Source organism: Elgaria multicarinata, chromosome 1 (genome assembly GCF_023053635.1).
Source record: "Elgaria multicarinata webbii isolate HBS135686 ecotype San Diego chromosome 1, rElgMul1.1.pri, whole genome shotgun sequence".
Lineage (NCBI taxonomy): Eukaryota > Metazoa > Chordata > Lepidosauria > Squamata > Anguidae > Elgaria > Elgaria multicarinata.
This window is the reverse complement of record NC_086171.1, coordinates 203,666,613-203,683,172: the sequence shown is the minus strand read 5'-3', so window position 1 is coordinate 203,683,172 and position 16,560 is coordinate 203,666,613. Positions and strand designations below refer to the sequence as shown.

General features: G+C 47.1%; 1 protein-coding gene across 3 annotated transcripts in view; it reads right to left on the bottom strand.

The window, feature by feature from the left end:
* PHACTR3 (phosphatase and actin regulator 3) overlaps positions 1–16,560 on the bottom strand; it is a 267,435-nt gene that overhangs the window by 10,919 nt on the left and 239,956 nt on the right. For all 3 annotated transcript variants that reach the window (XM_063146671.1, XM_063146652.1, XM_063146661.1), the window contains one exon: positions 2,804–2,859. In XM_063146671.1, coding sequence (XP_063002741.1) covers positions 2,804–2,859 — 56 coding nt within the window. The remainder of the gene's footprint in view (positions 1–2,803; positions 2,860–16,560) is intronic.

The window sequence follows — 16,560 nt, the reverse complement described above, 5'->3', positions numbered from 1 at the left end:
CTTCACAGAGTAGCAACGAGAGTCATCAGGTAATCCTTAGCACCTAGATGCACCGTTCAAACTCTTACATTGGCCCTTGCAAGAAATTATACAAATACCAAGTAAGGGCGGGGAAGACATTCATTCAGTTTGCATTGAAATGTGGACTTCATGTATTTTTGCTGTTATGAACCAATATTTGAACCGAAACTCAGTTATGCTTTGGAATTCACACTTCTCTGAATTTTGCTGTGGAAACCTCCATTTCTGAAGGTTGTTTTAACAAATAGGTATTTTTGAGTGCACTTTCCCGTCATATATGAATTTTTGCAGAACACTGCAAAACTTCATACATCAGGGGAAAGTGCACACAAAAATGCATCTTCATGAAAACATTATATAAGGAAAATTGCTTTCAAAAATGTGTGCATTGGGCAAAACTGCATAGAAAAATGCACGTGTTATGAGAAATTTGCACAAAAGTACACACAAATTTTCACATGAATGTAAAATAATAATAATAAACCTAATATTTGGGACAAACTGAACTTAAAATTCAAAAAAAAATCTCAGTGAGCCAAACTTCAGATTGGAAAACTGAAAACTGAGAGGAACTGCAATTGTCAGTTTCAGCCAAATATGAACTAATATCAACCCTAATATGAACTAATTCATGCTTGAAATGACCTTGAGGGCTAGCGCTCTTTGCATTTGTCGCGAGTATTATTAGCATCTGAGGCATATTGTGCCCTCTGACCCAAGCCTGCAAGCTTGTGAAAGCTCCATTTTAGCTGATTTATTTGCACAAGGAAGCTCGCCAACTCTACTCTTTAAAGCAATCAATCGGGCACTCTCTGCTGTTACTTCGGTGGGATCAGTGGAGGGCGGTGGCTCCAATGTCAGCAGGGTGGTGAATCCACTCCAGGTTTCAGTCACAGCCAGTCAGAGCTCTAAAGGAGCTGTCCAAGGTGCGGAATATCCTCACGTCCATCTGGCTGATGGCCCATCTTTGGTGCACAGGGAAACTTTGATTGGAAAGGGGCGGGGGGAGGAGTAATTCAGTGGACAGATTTCCCAGGGGAGCAAGTCCAGAGTAAGCCTCAGGTGGATAGTTGCTTTATTTGTAAATAACATTCCAAAAAGTGCAGCTGGTCTGGCGACTTTGGAGGCCGGTGGCTCCGATTTTGGTGGGGCTGTGAATCCATTCTGGATTTTGGTCATTCGGGCGATAGGGTTCAGCACATTGGATGGCTCCTTTAGAGTTCTGGCTGCTTCGGACTAAAATAAAAAATGGGTTCACAGCCCCACTGAAATTGGAGTCACCAGCCTCCACTGTGTGAAGGCTATTCCTTTTTTCAGCCTGCTTTTATTTGTTTATTTATTTATTTATGGCTCAAACCACACCCTCCACCTCTATAATGAGCACTATATTATATCAAGACTCACAAATGTGAAAGCTAGTCATCCTGATCCAGGTGGGGCAATTCACATATGGATGAGGGCTTTTGATGCATGCCTTGCCTTGCCGGATGCAAAGTGCGTGCCCAAAACAAGCAATGCATTGGGAAGAAGACTGGGCCAGCAGTGCGTGAGCATCTTTGGTGGTTCAGCAAACCCTTGCACACATCTCTTAGCAGGCAATCCACTCTGATGGCGCCTATCACTTCTTTGGAGGGTGGATCTGGGCCATGCAGGATTGCAGCTGAACTCTCTCTGTCTTCCAATTCCAAACTATTTGTCACTCATCCTCTTTCTTCTCGGGATCAGCAAGATAAGGGAGCAACACCTGCCTTGACTACGCACTTCCCACTGAGACATTTTTATAAGATGTTCAGCAACTGTATAGCTGAACAATACAGATAACCAGAATTGTCGATGTGTGCAGCCCTCAGAAATTTCACTAATATTACCAAGATTTTTTTAAAAAAGTCTGATGTAGATTTTGCTTGAGCAAACTTGGTCTCTAATTTCACTTCGGGTTTGGTGGGAGGGCCACAGAACATAAACACAGTTAGAATGCAGTAATGTGCCTTTCACGGTTTTAATTCATGATTTGCCTTAAGACAGAAAGGTCAGGGTGTTCTGCTACCAATTCGCTCATCAGGAAACTCACTCTTCTGGCTGGATGCCTCCGTATTTCACTTTTAAAAGTGATGAATTGCAATTTGTGGTATACTTTGATTTTCCTTGTTAAAACAAACAAATAAAAACCAAATCTAGGTCATTGTTACACTGAGTCAGGAGTAGAGAAATTCTTTTCTAACAATTTTTCAACGGGACACTATGAATTGGTTGTGGAATTTGAAGACCTAGCCACAAACCTCTGCAGCATATCAGATGCGTGTCCTTGGGCAAGTGACTTATTTCTGCCTCAGTTTACAGCTAGTAAAACAGGAATAACTATGGCATACCTCACAGGGTTGTTGTGTGAGCAAACAAAGAGTATGAAGAATTTACAACAGTATGGACATTATCGCGCGCACACACACAGACACACACACACACACTGTAATTTATTTATCCATCCTACTATTGATAACTGTTGGATTCTCAATAAATATGCATTATTTAACTGTGGTTCCCTTCTATGTTCCTGGTGAAGAGAGAGATATTTTAAGAATAAAGATCATAATGGTTAAGAGTCCAGCATACTCCTAGAAATTCGTACCATGCCAGAAGGGGAAATTTTTATTGCTTATCAACAGTTTCCCAGATAGGAAATATAAATTCTTCGCTGTGAGAGGAACGCTTGATAAAAAAAAAATGTATGAGAAATTACAGTTTGTCATTTCGGGGGAGGGGGGGGAAGCATTCAAATACTTACGTTTCAAAATATTTCTTCTTTCCAGCTCCTCTACAGCAGGTCTTTGGCTCAGTCGCCTGCGGAAGAAAACCAAGATGACGTTTTGTACCATTGTTCTGGTTTCTCTAGTTTGTTGGTTTTAGTTTTAGTTTTTTAGTTTTTGCCCAAGTCCACTCTGTCCTGAGGCCCAAAGAGTTGGTGTCTGGGTCAGATCAGGAGCAGTAATCAAAGGCATGTGATCTGCCCTTTGAGACCCTTCTGGTTCCCATCCCAAAGGGCCGCTTCTGTTTCCCTGGGAGAGAAAAAAAGTTCTTCACTAGCAGACGCCTCTTTCTCTATAGCCTGTCCCACTAACACACATTCTTCTTCTACGTCTCTCTGAAGAAAACCCAGGGAATGCTGGGGAGTCTTAGGATATCCAGATTCTGGAAGTACTAATATATATATATATATATATATATATATATATATATATGTATATTTAAAAAGTCTTCTTGCAGGTCTTCTCCACAGTTGCTGTTTCGGAGTCTCCTGGAAGCTAGAAGCCCTGCCTTTCCTTCCCCATTGTCCAGAATCACCAATGATCCATCCTGACAGCTTTTAGCCTCGGCAGAAAAGGAGAAAAAAAAAGGCTTGTGTGAGCAGGTGGTTCCTTGATCGAAACTGTGACAGCACAGCCTGCTAGCATGCTGCATATAATAGCTCTGTGTGTGAGAGAGAGAGTGTGTGCATAGCGCTTAAAACATCACGAAGCATCCCTCCGCTCCCAGCGCCTCCCCCCCTTTACTAGAGCTGTCTCAGGATTGACTCTGCCAGATCAGATGATCCCAGCCATTGGATCCAGCATCCCCAATGAGACATCCCCCAAGAGGTTTACTTGCTAGTATCTGCCTTGAAAATCTTGCCGGGTAATTGTCCGCCCCCACACAGGCATTTATAGATACTTTATTGGCTCGCCGGTGGATGTAGCTGCTGAATAAATAAACGAACAAACGAATCCAGAAAAGGAAGAGGGGAAAAGCCGAGAGAGACGGCACGGATGTTACCATGTTCTCTCCGCTCCCAAATATATCTGATATTAGGAGGCTCCGGGCTCACAGAAACGAGAAAGACGTTTTTGTCTTTGGGTTTCCTTGTCACATAAGCTTGCAAGCGACATCTATCACAGATGATGTGCATAAATGAAGGGAAGATATTAAGTGGCAAGATAGACGGGTCCCTGTCAAAGCCCATAGATTATCCGGTCTTAATGTCGAAGTGCAGCTTGAGGGCGTGGGGCAGACAGAGAAATAATAATATTATAGTCACCGGAGTAATTGTCCTCATGAGGTATACAGAGCGTTCAAGTAATCTGCACAGAATGGGTCAGATCCAGATTAGGCAGGATTTACACTACTGTTTTATAACGGTTTATAACAGTTTTGACAACTGTTCAGGCCCAGGGCACACTGCATATACCGTTTTCAAAGTGTTATATCCTGCTTGGTGTAGATCTCGCCTTACAGCTGGTGGGCATCCGCTAACACCGGGGGACGTGCACGGGGGAGCAAAATCTGCCGATCACTCTCCCCCCACCCGGGAAGCTCTCTGTGCCGCCAGAAAATCTGCTCTGGTGGGTTGAGGGGGGGGATGCTCCAGAGCAACATGACAGGCAGTGCAGAGGACTGAAGGAGGATCTGGCAAAAGTCACCCACCCCTTCCTCCAGCAGGGAACCTCCTTTGGGTCTCACTCTGTCCTGTGAATGGTGGGAGCCTTTCATGGGACGACCAGTCTGGATCCATCCCACTATCTTAGGGCCAAACTGCATATGACGTTAAATGTGTGTAATTCCTTTACCACAGTAGTCAGTATCAGCGCCCCGGAGGGAAGCGTCCATTGGTGCCAGTTGAAGCTTCCCTTCTGGGGCTGATAAGAGCGTCAGGGGGTGATTTCTTTTCAGGATGATGGCATGTGCCGCAGGCCCAATCCTGCTTAGCCCCCACCCACCCCACAGCGGATATTGAAAGAATAAAAAAATGTGCCCTAAACACTTAACTTCCCAGTCTTACGTTACTCAGCGGCGGCAAAGAGAGGGGGGAAATAAAACCACAAAGTTGCACTTTTAGCATTACGGAATGCTAAGTGGGTCACATTTCGCTTTGGAACTATCCAAGTGGTGAACCCATTTTGGGGATAAGGTCCAACATTTTGGACAGTTCCTTTAGTGTTCTGACTGGTTGTGAATGAAACTCGGAGCAGATTGGCCACCCTACTGACATCGGAGCCACCAGCCTCCACTGCCCACACACGTTCTTCTCGGGCAGGAAGCACATGCAGGCCAATCGTGGATGTGCGTGTGCCCTGGTCCTGGTTATCACCTTTCTGCACACATTGTTCTGAGTAGGGATGTGCTCCGCTTCTCCTCGAACCGGAGAAGCAGGAGCGGAGCGGGGGGCTTCGCCTGCCCTTAAGGTGGAGGCGAAGAGGATTGGGGGGCCGGCGGAGCGTGGTGAAGAGGTTCGAGGTGAAGGCGGATCCTTCGCCTCGATCCGGAGCTCCGCCGGAAAGGTAAGTGGGGTTTACCAGGCCCTGCCGCTGTCGCTGTCGCCCATGCGGCAACAGCGGCAGGGCCCGGTAACCCCCCCCACCCTCCTCTCCCTTACCTGGTCCGTGCACACCCCAAGTTCTGAGTGCTCTTGCAGTTATCCTCTGAGCAATTCTTATTCATCTCGACTGAGTTACCTCATGGAAGTGCTAAAGGTAGGGGCTTAGGGGTTCCACTGGCTAGAGGTAAAACACATCATTTACCTCCTGCTAAAACAGCAAGTGTTAATTTACTTTGTGTCATAACAGGAGGTTAGAAGGTCTTGACATTTATTTATTTCATTTATATCCCGCCTTTTCTCCTCCAAGGAGCCCAAGGCAGCTTACATGGTCTTCCTCTCCATTTTATCCTCACAACAACCCTGTGAGGTAGGTTGAGCTAAGAGTCAGTGACTGCCCCAAAGTCATCTAGTGAGCTTCATGGCCTTAGGGGTGACTTAGGAAAAGGAGGACAGGGCTCCTGTATCTTTAACAGTTGTATTGAAAAGGGAATTTCAGCAGGTGTCATTTGTATATATGGAGAACCTGGTGAAATTACCTCTTCATCACAGCAGTTAAAGCTGCAGGAGCTATACTAGAGTGACCAGATTTAAAAGAGGGCAGGGCACCTGCAGCTTTAACTGTGGTGATGAAGAGGAAATTTCAGCAGATTCCCCATATATACAAATGACACCTGCTGAAATTCCCTTTTCAATACAACTGTTAAAGATACAGGAGCCCTGTCTTCCTTTTCATATGGTCACCCTAGGTGACTAGGACCTGAATCTCCCAAGTTCCACTCCAACATTCTAACCACTACATTTCACTGGATCTCAATATTACAAAACTAAGTGTACAAAATTATGCATGGTGTGGAAAATGTGGATAGGAAGACCTCTCTCTCTCTCTCTCTCTCTCTCTCCCTCCCTCCCTCCCTCCCTCCCTCCCTCCCTCCCATAATACTAAAACCCAGAGCCTTCCCATGAGGGTGGTTGATGGGAGATTCAGGATAGATAAAGGGGAGGAGTTCTTCACACTGTGCAGAGTTAAACTATGGAATTCGCTCCCACAGGGTGTAGTGATGGCCTCCAATTTGGATGGCTTTAAAAGGGGGTTGGATAAATCCCTGGAGGAGAAGGTTACTAGCCCTGATGGTTATGTGCCACCTCCAGTATCTGAGGCAGTAAGCCTGTGTGTGCCAGTTGCTGGAGAACTTGGGTGGGAGGGTGCAGTTACACCGTGTCCTGCTTTTGGTTCCCTGGTCCACAGATTGGTTGGCCACTGTGTGAACAGAGTTCTGGACTAGATGGACCCTTGGTCTGATCCTGCAGGGCTCTTCTGATGTTCTTATTACACCACCACCACCTGTCTCATTATCAAAACCTACCACTGTCAGAAGTGGAGAATGGAGAGGACACCTCCTGGTGTGCAAAGACATAATTTGTTAGCCCTGATGTGTTTGGATTCAGATCTTCACAGTAACACTGGCAAACAAAACATGGTCCTCTCCAGCACTCTGCTGTAAAGTGATCCACTTGAGATACACCTGGATCAGCCTTCCCTAACCAGGTGGAGGGCGCTGGGGCAGGGAAAGCTGACTTAGAAGTTTGAGCTGCTCTTGTTCCTGCATTGGTGTCTTCCTTCCTTTTCTCCCCAGGAGCTGGAAAATGCACAAAATAGCATGGTCCGTTGTATTTGGTGGTCGGGAAGAGAGTTTACGGACCTCTGTGCATGATGACAGCCCCGCGTTTTTCTTTAAATGTTTTGTCCAGCCTTCCCTGGCTTCCAAACGTGTTGAACTGCAACTCCCATCACGACCAATGGTGCAGTTGCAACCCAACACATCTGGAGGACACCAGGTTGGGGAAGGCAGGTCTTGTTCCATCCTAAGGAAGGAGGATTTGATTCATTTTGTTTCCAGCAACACGCCCCCTCCACTCCGAGGATCTTTCAGAATTCAATTCCCAGAGCTTCGTTGCAAAGATTAACATGCTTTGCACAATCTCCCAAAGCAAACAGTGTCTTACACAGAGAGCTTATCTCCAAATCAAAGGGACACGAGACCGTCTGTTCCCATTCCCCTCGCGTGGCCCATTTTAAGTGGTCACTTCTAGGCTGTATAGGTTCTCCCGGAAGCTTTACATTAGATTACAAAGGATGTATAAACTGCACAGGGAGGAGGGTGCCGGGGACGGGGATTAAATGCCTCTCTAAGAATACGGTGGAGATAAAAGCAGTACTCTGAGTGCTTATGAATATTAGGGCTTCATGTGTTTACATACAGTCTGCCGTAAGCCTCAGATTTCTTGTTTTGAACCCTCGATTGGCCCTGATATTAGTTTATTTATTTGCGCATACACAAAATAAAGGCAACATTTCTCCAACCGGTAATGGGGGGGGAAAATGCCTTCTGTAAGATGTCTTTTCAGCACCCTCAAAAAAACCCTACTTCTCCCAAAAGTTAAAGAAACAATATTTGTCAGTTTTCACCACTTTGAAAATTAAAATAATCCCCCCCAACACACACACACACACACACACACTTTCCCTTATCCTGCAAGCAAATCTCCTTTAGCACAGCAAGCATCCAAGCCTGGGATCTGAAGTTTATAAACATGTCTGTGCATGCTAAATCCAGAGACACGATTACTCAACTAGCCGTAGTAGAATGTGCACGCAAAAGGCCAGTTAATTTTCTGTGCCACCCCCCAGATAGTAAAAGTGAGGTCACATCTAGCTTATGTGGGTGTTTGGGGATGGCATAGGAAGAGCACATGCTTTGCATGCAAAAGATCGTAGGTTTTGTCCTGGATATCTCCATATAGGGCTGAGGACTCCTGCCTGAAACCAGGAGAGCTATTGCTGTCAGTCGGTTTAGACAATACTGAGCTAGATGGACAGGTGGTCTAATTCAGGATAAGGTAGTTCCCTGCATTCCCAACCTGGATAGGAATCATTCCCTTGATCTCAACGTCAGTTCCACAAAGCGCCGGACGCCCAAGTCGTAAGAACATAAGAAGAGCCCTGCTGGATCAGACCAAGAATCCATCTAGTCCAGCACTCTGTTCACACAGTGGCCAACCAGCTGTCGGCCAGGGACCCACAAGCAGGAGACGAGTGCTACAACACCCTCCTGCCCATGTTCCCCAGCAACTGGTATACATAGGCTTATGTACACCAGTTGGTGGGGAACTAGTAGCTATTGGTACCCTTCTCCTCTAAGAATTTGTCTAACCCCCTTTTAAAGCCATCCAAATTGGTGGCCATCACTACAGCTTGTGGAAGCCCACAGAGACAGAAGTGTGGGTATAAAATTTGGGGACAACATCTGGATCAGGCCTGGTTGATACATGCATCCATAGAACATGGCGTTAGGACATACTGGATCACTTAAGGTTCGAGTGGCCCATATTTGCACTGCCAACAGAGAGAAATGGCATCACCAATGAAGAGAGCAAAAGAGGGCACCAGTTTGCATAACATTTGCCTATACAAATGTGCATGTATAGGTGCAACTTTAGAAATAATAACTATACTTTAAAAAGAAATGCAGTGAAGACTATCCAGGTGTCCCGTGTACCTGCCCAGCCTGCTGCTTACGTGCTAACTAGGGAGGAGCCACTTCTCCAGGCCCCTGTTGCTCTCCCTCCTTATGGCTCTTCGGCTTAAATCAGCCTTGGATTGGACTCATCTTCAAATAGAGGACACCTTCTCATAGAGGACTGTCCACTGCCAGCTCTCCAAAACAGAAGACTGTCCTCTGAAGTAGGACACCTGACCACACCTGGCTCCAGATGGGGGACGGGGAGGGGAATGATGCTTCTGAATATCACCCACCATGAACAACTCCATGCAAACAGAAGCTACTGGGCTGGGCTGGAACCTTTTCTTCTTGATGTACCAGTTTTCTTTATTTTATTTTTCCTGGGATATATATATATATATATATATATATATATATATATATATATATGGAGGGGGGGTTGAAAGTGCTTTCCCCACTTGTCTGAAGTAGCAACAGTTCACTCTACCAGCTCACTCTGCTGTATCTGTAGATGTCTCTATGGCCATGTCAAGACCAACCACCGTTCTGGGAGGGAGAGGGGAGGATCTCTTGATTTTATGATCGTGAGATCCTCCCCCTCAGTCCCCACACAGCTGCATGACATCCCGGTCATTGCTCCCATCGCAGAGGCCATTTTTTTCCCAACAAGAAGAGCTGGAGCGCACGAGTGCTCCAGCGAAAACAGCAAGGTAATCAACAAAAAGAACCATCCCGTTCCCCCTTCCCACCCCCAATGGGCACGGAGCTCATGCCTGGTTCCTGGCTCCTTGTGTTTACTCTTGAGGAGCTGGGACGAAATTGGGATGGCTGCCCACACATCCTGCGGTCTCAGGACGATCCCAAGACTGCTGAAAAAGTGAGGATTAAAGCTGTCCCAATTATCCCAGGGAAAGGGAGGGATCATCCCTTCCTGCCCCCGGGATCCCCTGTGCATTATGTGGACACACAGGGATGATCCCAGGGCGATCCCTGGGCTAAACACTAATGTAGACTTGCCCTAAGATGACTTTAAATAGGGATTAGAAAATGACAGAGCGCAGATCTATGAATGGCATGAACAGCAAGTTGAAGGGGTCCAACACGTATCGATTTGGAAGTGAAACTGGGACACCCAAAAAACAAGGGAGTGGTTTCTTCTAAGAATGTATATATGTACGTAAATTAAAAGAAATGGTATTTTATTTAAAAACAACAACCACAACAACAACCTGACACGAACCTGTGAGCTTCCTGGATGTATTGAATGTTGAGCTGTCAGTTTAGAAAGAAAGAAGAAGGGATAAGGAGAAGAAGGAGCTAACCTGCTCAGGCCCCTAAAAGCTGTAAATAAGTATCCTGGAGAGGGGGATTCAGGTTGGATGATGGGAGTCGTGAGGTTTAGAAAACCTCTCCTCTCTGGGATGTTTCAGGCAGAAGGAAAGGAACAGGGGCACTTTCCCCCTTGCCCACTCTCCTGAACCCCCCACCCCACCCCCACAACACAGCTAAAAGTGTTCAGATTCGGAGCAGACTGCCCCCAAACCTGAGCCCTCAAGCACTAAAGGAATATAGGAAGCTGTCTCACATGAGGTCAGACTATTGGTCCATCAAGCCCCAATATATTCCGACCGGCAGTGACTCTTTCCCATCACCTGTTCCCTGATCCACTGCAAGGGAAGTCTTCCAGAGGGAGGGAGAGGGGAGAAAATTCCTGATTCCTGAAACTCTCCCTGCCCTCCCTTTGCCCTGTTCTTCTAGTGCAGTGGTTCTCAACCTGGGGCACTCCAGATGTGTTGGACTGCATCTCCCAGAGCTGGCTGGGGCATTCTGGGAGTTGCAGTCCAACACATCTGGAGCGCCCCAGGTTGAGAAAGGCTGTTCTAGTGGAACTTGTAGTTGCATCCTGCATTGCTGAGCCTTTATTTTACAGGGGGCTGGACTAGATGACCACTGAGGTGCCTTCAGACCCTGGGGCTGTCTTAATGGGGTCACACTGGGTAATCCGCTACCTAGGAATCAGCTACCTAGGGAGGTTGTGGGCTCTCCCACACTAGAGGCCTTCAAGAGGCAGCTGGAGAAGCATCTGTCAGGGATGCTTTAGGGTGGATTCCTGCATTGAGCAGGGGGTTGGACTCGATGGCCTTGCAGGCCCCTTCCAACTCTGCTTTTCTATGATTCTATGATTCTATGATCCACACTCCAAGAAGTGAGCATGGGGTTTAAAGCTGCCCCCCCGATCCTCCCTGGCTTTCCCCCTTACCCCCTGTAAAACACAAAAGGCCCCTCTTCAAAAGAGAAGCCTGTCTCCCCATGCTGGAGGCAGCGCGGGGCATGGGGCATTCTGGAGGCCATTTGGCTTGATGACCCACCCTTCCCCCTCCCATGGCTTCCGGTGACCAATAGGAGATTGCCTTCCGCCTGGGAACCCCCCTGGAGAGGCTCTGAGTGAGGACAGACTGGCGGAAGAGCCGGGCTGACCTCTCTCTGGCTAGAAAAGTCTGGGTAAGTCAGCAACTTTTCAGCCACACATCTTTGCCTCTTTGCCCCTGTGGCTGCATCGTCTAACTGACACTGCGTCATCTAACTGACACTGTGCAGAGCCACCCAGGATAAAGAAGCTGTCAAGATAGACACCCACGCCCACACCCACACACCACTGCTCGCTTGGGCAGTTGTGAGATTTCCTCCTGATGCAAACGGTACCTTCGGAGAAGGGACTTTCTTTAGGGACATAGCAGAGGTGGTTATATATAGGGTTTGTCATTTTTGTCAACTGCCCAGAGAGCGTCGGCTATTCGGCGGTATAGAAGTCAAATTGTTGTTGTTGTTGTTGTTGTTGTTGTTGTTGTCGTCGTTATTATCTCCCTTCACGTCTGCTGTGATCCTGATAATTACCAACTCTCCACACACAAGCCTATGCTATTTACATGTTTACATGCCATGCCGTGCAATGCAAAGACACATTTAATGCCAGATCCATTTTGGCCCTCAATTACTGTTCAAGACATCTCTGGGATAAATTACTCCTTGCATTGTGGAAGGAAGAAGAAAACACCTTTATTTTGTTGGCTGAATGGTAATAACTATAATAGCGCACCTTGGCTATTGCACATATATACTGTTAAAGCTGTTAATATCCCCCCACCCACCCCTGTTCTGTGAGAATTACACTTCAGGCTCAGTAAACAAGGGACTGTCCCTGAACTGCTTAGCATTCAGTGTAGAACATGCAGTACTCACTTCTGATTCCTTTTTTCTAAGAGATCAAAAAACAGAGGAAGAGGAGAGAGAGAGAGAGAGAGAGAGAGAGAGAGAGAGAGAGAGAGAGAGAGAGAGAGAGAAAGGGATGACTCTCACTGTCCCTGGGCTTTGCAAACCTGTCCTTTGAGATCAATACATTCCCCAAGAGGACAGGATTACAATCAGGGAGAGAAAAAACTACCTCCAGGATACAACAGGTAGAGAAGTGGTGTAGCCATGGCATTGAAAAGGATTCTTCTTCTGATTTTAAAAAGAGCAAGGCTGCTGGTGCTTTTTTAAAAAAAAAAAAATGGAGGGAGAGGTACGCTGCAGATGTACAATTGCACAGTGGGTGGCAACAACAAATGCACGAAGTGTGTGCGTCCACGCTTTCTTGGCATGGAAATAGGCAAAGCTCTACTACAGGCAGCAGCCTGAGAGCCGCTGTGGGGTAGCGTTTAGGGTGTTGGACCCAGACTCGGAAGATCTGTGTTGTTGTTCCCACTCGTCTGTGAAGCTCCCTGAGTGACTTTGACTCAGTCACTGGCCATAACTAGATGGTAGGGATGTGCTCCGCTTCTAATCGGACCGGTGAATTAGAAGCGGAGCGGGGGGCTTCGCCTGCCCTTAAGGCGGAGGCAAAGAGGATTGGGGGGCCGGCGGAGCGTGGCGAAGAGGATCGAGGTGAAGGCGGATCCTTCGCCTCGATCCAGAGCTCCGCCGGAAAGGTAAGTGGGGTTTACCGGGCCCTGCCGCTGTCGCCCATGCGGCGACAGCGGCAGGGCCCAGTAAACCCCCCCCCCGCTCTCCTCTCCCTTACCTGCCTCCGTCCGCGGTCCGTCGGCATCTTCAATTGAGCCCGCAGTTCAACCAGGCAATCATTCCTCCCTTGCCCCGGGATATCGCATTCCCCTTTGGCACCAGTTTTTCCGCGGTCCTGGGCTGATCCCGAGACCGCGGAACGTGTGGCCGGTTGCCGCGGGTTGACCTGGCTCCGCGTGATTCCTCGTGAAGAGCCGGGAGCCACGCACGGGGGTCAGTGCTGCTCAGGAGCACTGCGCCCATCAGGGTTAGGGTGGGGGAAGCGGGAAAAATAATGTAAATTTAAAAAATCACCTACCTTTTGCGCACGAGCAATTGTGTGCTGCCGCCCCTTTAAAAATAAAAATGGTGGGTGCGACGCCTCTCCTTCTGAGGTCATCATGCATCGCATGTAAACAGAGGAGGGATCGCATGTTAAACACAACGTGAGACCTTCCCTCCTCCATCGCGGGATAACAGGTAGGTCTAGCTAAGGCCACTGACTCTCAGCCTAACCTACTTTACAGGGTTGTTGTGAGGATCAAATGAAGAGGAAAAGGACCATGTATGCCCCATTGGGTTCCTTGCAAGAGGAAAAAAAGATGGGATATAAATGTAACAATAGAAAAATTACTTTGGGTTTACTCCCTCTTCTTTCCCTGTAACACTGAGTAAAGAGCACAAGGGACTTACAACAAAACATTGCCATGTGACATCCTCTTGGCCAAAGTGCTGCCCATCCAGCCATGCCCATTTCCAGGATACTCCATTTCGCCCTGGCTTTCTATTCTCCCCTTCTAACACTCAGTGGCCATTCCCACTGAGCATGCTTTTTGCGAACTGCTGAGGGATTTTTCCATACTCAGCAGTATATAAATGCCACAAATAAATAAATAAATAAATTGGGTTGAGGGTTTTGGAGGTAGGGAGAGAGGGGGCAAATCTAACTTTATTTGTACTTCTACAAACTGTGGGGTGTCCAAAGCCTGGTGATGCCCCCCTCTTGTGTGTGAATGATGGCATTTTGGTTTACATAAGGACCCGTACTTGAAGAATGAGTTTGCTGTTAGTATTTACGGTAATGCAGGAGGTCATTCCATGTGCTTCTCCATCCCCACTGACAGCCACTGAGGGGGTCTGCAGAGGAACAGATGATGCCATTATTATCATTAGCTAGACCAGCCTTTATCCTGGGGCGAACCCCGGGATCGTCCTTGTGTATCCACATGACGCACAGGGGATCCTGGGATCAGGGAGGGATCATCCCTGATACTATGGGATTAGGGTGGGGGGAGCAGGGAAATCAATTTTTTTAAAACAACAACAACAAAACACCTTACATTCTGTCACTCAAGCGCTCGTGCGCAGCCAGCCCTTTAAAAATTAAAAAAAATGGCAGGTGTGATGCCTCTCTTCTTGAGATCGTTGTGCCTTATGTGTAAACGGGGGTGAGATCTTGCATTATTCACAACGCGAGGTCTCCCCTCCTCTGCCCCAGATTTTCAGGTAGGTCTAGCTAAGGCCCCAGTTACCAATAGACCTCAACTATTAAAAGTTATCATACAATGGTTTATCTCATTATGTAAGACCTGCCTGAGCCCAATGCCCAAGTAATCCAATGGACCAACTAGTTTTATGGACTTCACCCTCCTCTGAAGTTGTCCTCAAACATTATTTTTTCCTATCTGTCCCCACCTTTATTATGCTAAGATGCTGATTTTCAGCTTCATATATAACTCTGAAACCTATTAGCAATATGGACAGTTTGTTGTAATGATTAGGGTGCTGGATTTGAGATCTGGAAGACACCAGCTAAAATTTCTGCTAAAATATGCTCAACCGCGAAGCTCACTGGCTCTCAGTCTACTTATCTCACATGATTGTTCTGAGGATATGTAAGAGCTGCATGGCATTTTTTCCCTACAATGAAAAGGGCAACAGAAATGATGAATAATGAAAATGTTCCATCCTCGGACTGACTCAGCATTCTTTCTACCCACAGTGGCAAACCAGATGCCGCAGGGACAGTTCTCAAGTAAGATATTCCGGTGATGTCCATCACCAATTTTTCATCTCCAGCATCTGGTACTGGACAGAAATAGCTGTAACTTCTGGACACTTGATTTCCCTATCCAACACAACATATTTATCTTAACCTTTCAAAATATCATTTATGTTAGCAGCCAACATCACAATATCCGGCATAGGCGATAAGTTCGTGTAAAGAAACACTTCTTTCAGTTTGTTTAATTGTGTATGTCTGGCCACCAACTTTTTGGTGACATCCAACAGTGCACCTTCATAGACATGATATGCCTGTCAATCAAAAGCCCGATACCTCAGAGAGAGAGAGAGAGAGAGAGAGAGAGAGAGAGAGAGAGAGAGAGAGAGAGAGAGAGAGATTTCTCCTGTTCATTTAAGGGAATCGACAGGCAGCAGGATAATAGGGCGATGGTCTTACAGATGGGAGGGAGGGACAAACAAGCCCATTATGCCAGGATCCGGATGTTTTCTTTAATCCTGTGAGCTTTTATTGAGACAGAGAAGTGAACACATCGTGTGTCAGAAATGCAAAGAAATAGTTTGATGAGCTTCCTTCCCGCACAGTTCCTAAATGTCCTCTAATGGCACCAGCTTAATAGTTCCAGTAACAAAGTCCCACTGTGTCTTCACAATCCCCAGGAAATCAGCACCTTTGAAATCAATGAGACTTAAAGGCCAACTTACACACAGTAGTCGATGAAACGTGGAAGTTACTTTGAGCCGCTCCGCGTGGCAGCTCCCATCACATGGCATGCTGTCCATGTGCCGCAGCTCACCACAGGGTTGGCATGATTTTTTCGATGTCAACCCAGCCTTCTGAGAATGCGGTAGTGGAGAAAATTGCCCCAGCCAATTGGGGATCACTGCTGGCTTGCAAAAGCCAACTGCATGGAGAGATATGAAGTATCGCTACCACGTTTCACCAGATGTGAAATGTCAAGGCCAAAACTCAGTGGTAGAGAATACAGCTGGGCAAGTCTTGGGCCTCAGATTCAGAAATTTGAATCATGGAGGCCATTTTATGGCAGATCCGCCATTTCCTTGTACAGCCCTAAGTCCCCATAAGTAAACTATAGCCTACAACTCCCAGCATGCAGTGCCTGGTAGGGCTGCATATAGTCGACACACATGTCCTCCCCACTGCTGCAAGCACCTGCTCCCTTGCATGATTGCCACCTCCCCGCCATAATCACCCACTCCTCGTCATTATTGGCTGCTGCTGGTGCAATTCAAAATACTCCATTGACCCTGGAGGAGTCCCCATGTGTTCTGCAGGCACCCTGCAGCTGGCTGATTCCCCCAAGAGCCACCCACTCTGGTAAAAGTGGGTGTTCATGGTAATGGCAAGCACACTTGTGCCCACCATTCCTGGGTCTTGTTAAGTACAGCCCTCTCAGGCACTGCATGCTGGGAGTTGTAGGCTGTAACTTGCTTACGGGGGCCTAGGGCTGTGCAAGGAAATGGCAGATCCGCCATGAAATGGCCTCTATGATTTGGATTTCTGAATCCAAGGCCTGAGGTTTGCTCAGCCCTAATAGAGAATCATAGAATCATAGAATAGTGGAGTTGGAAGGGGTCTACAAGGCC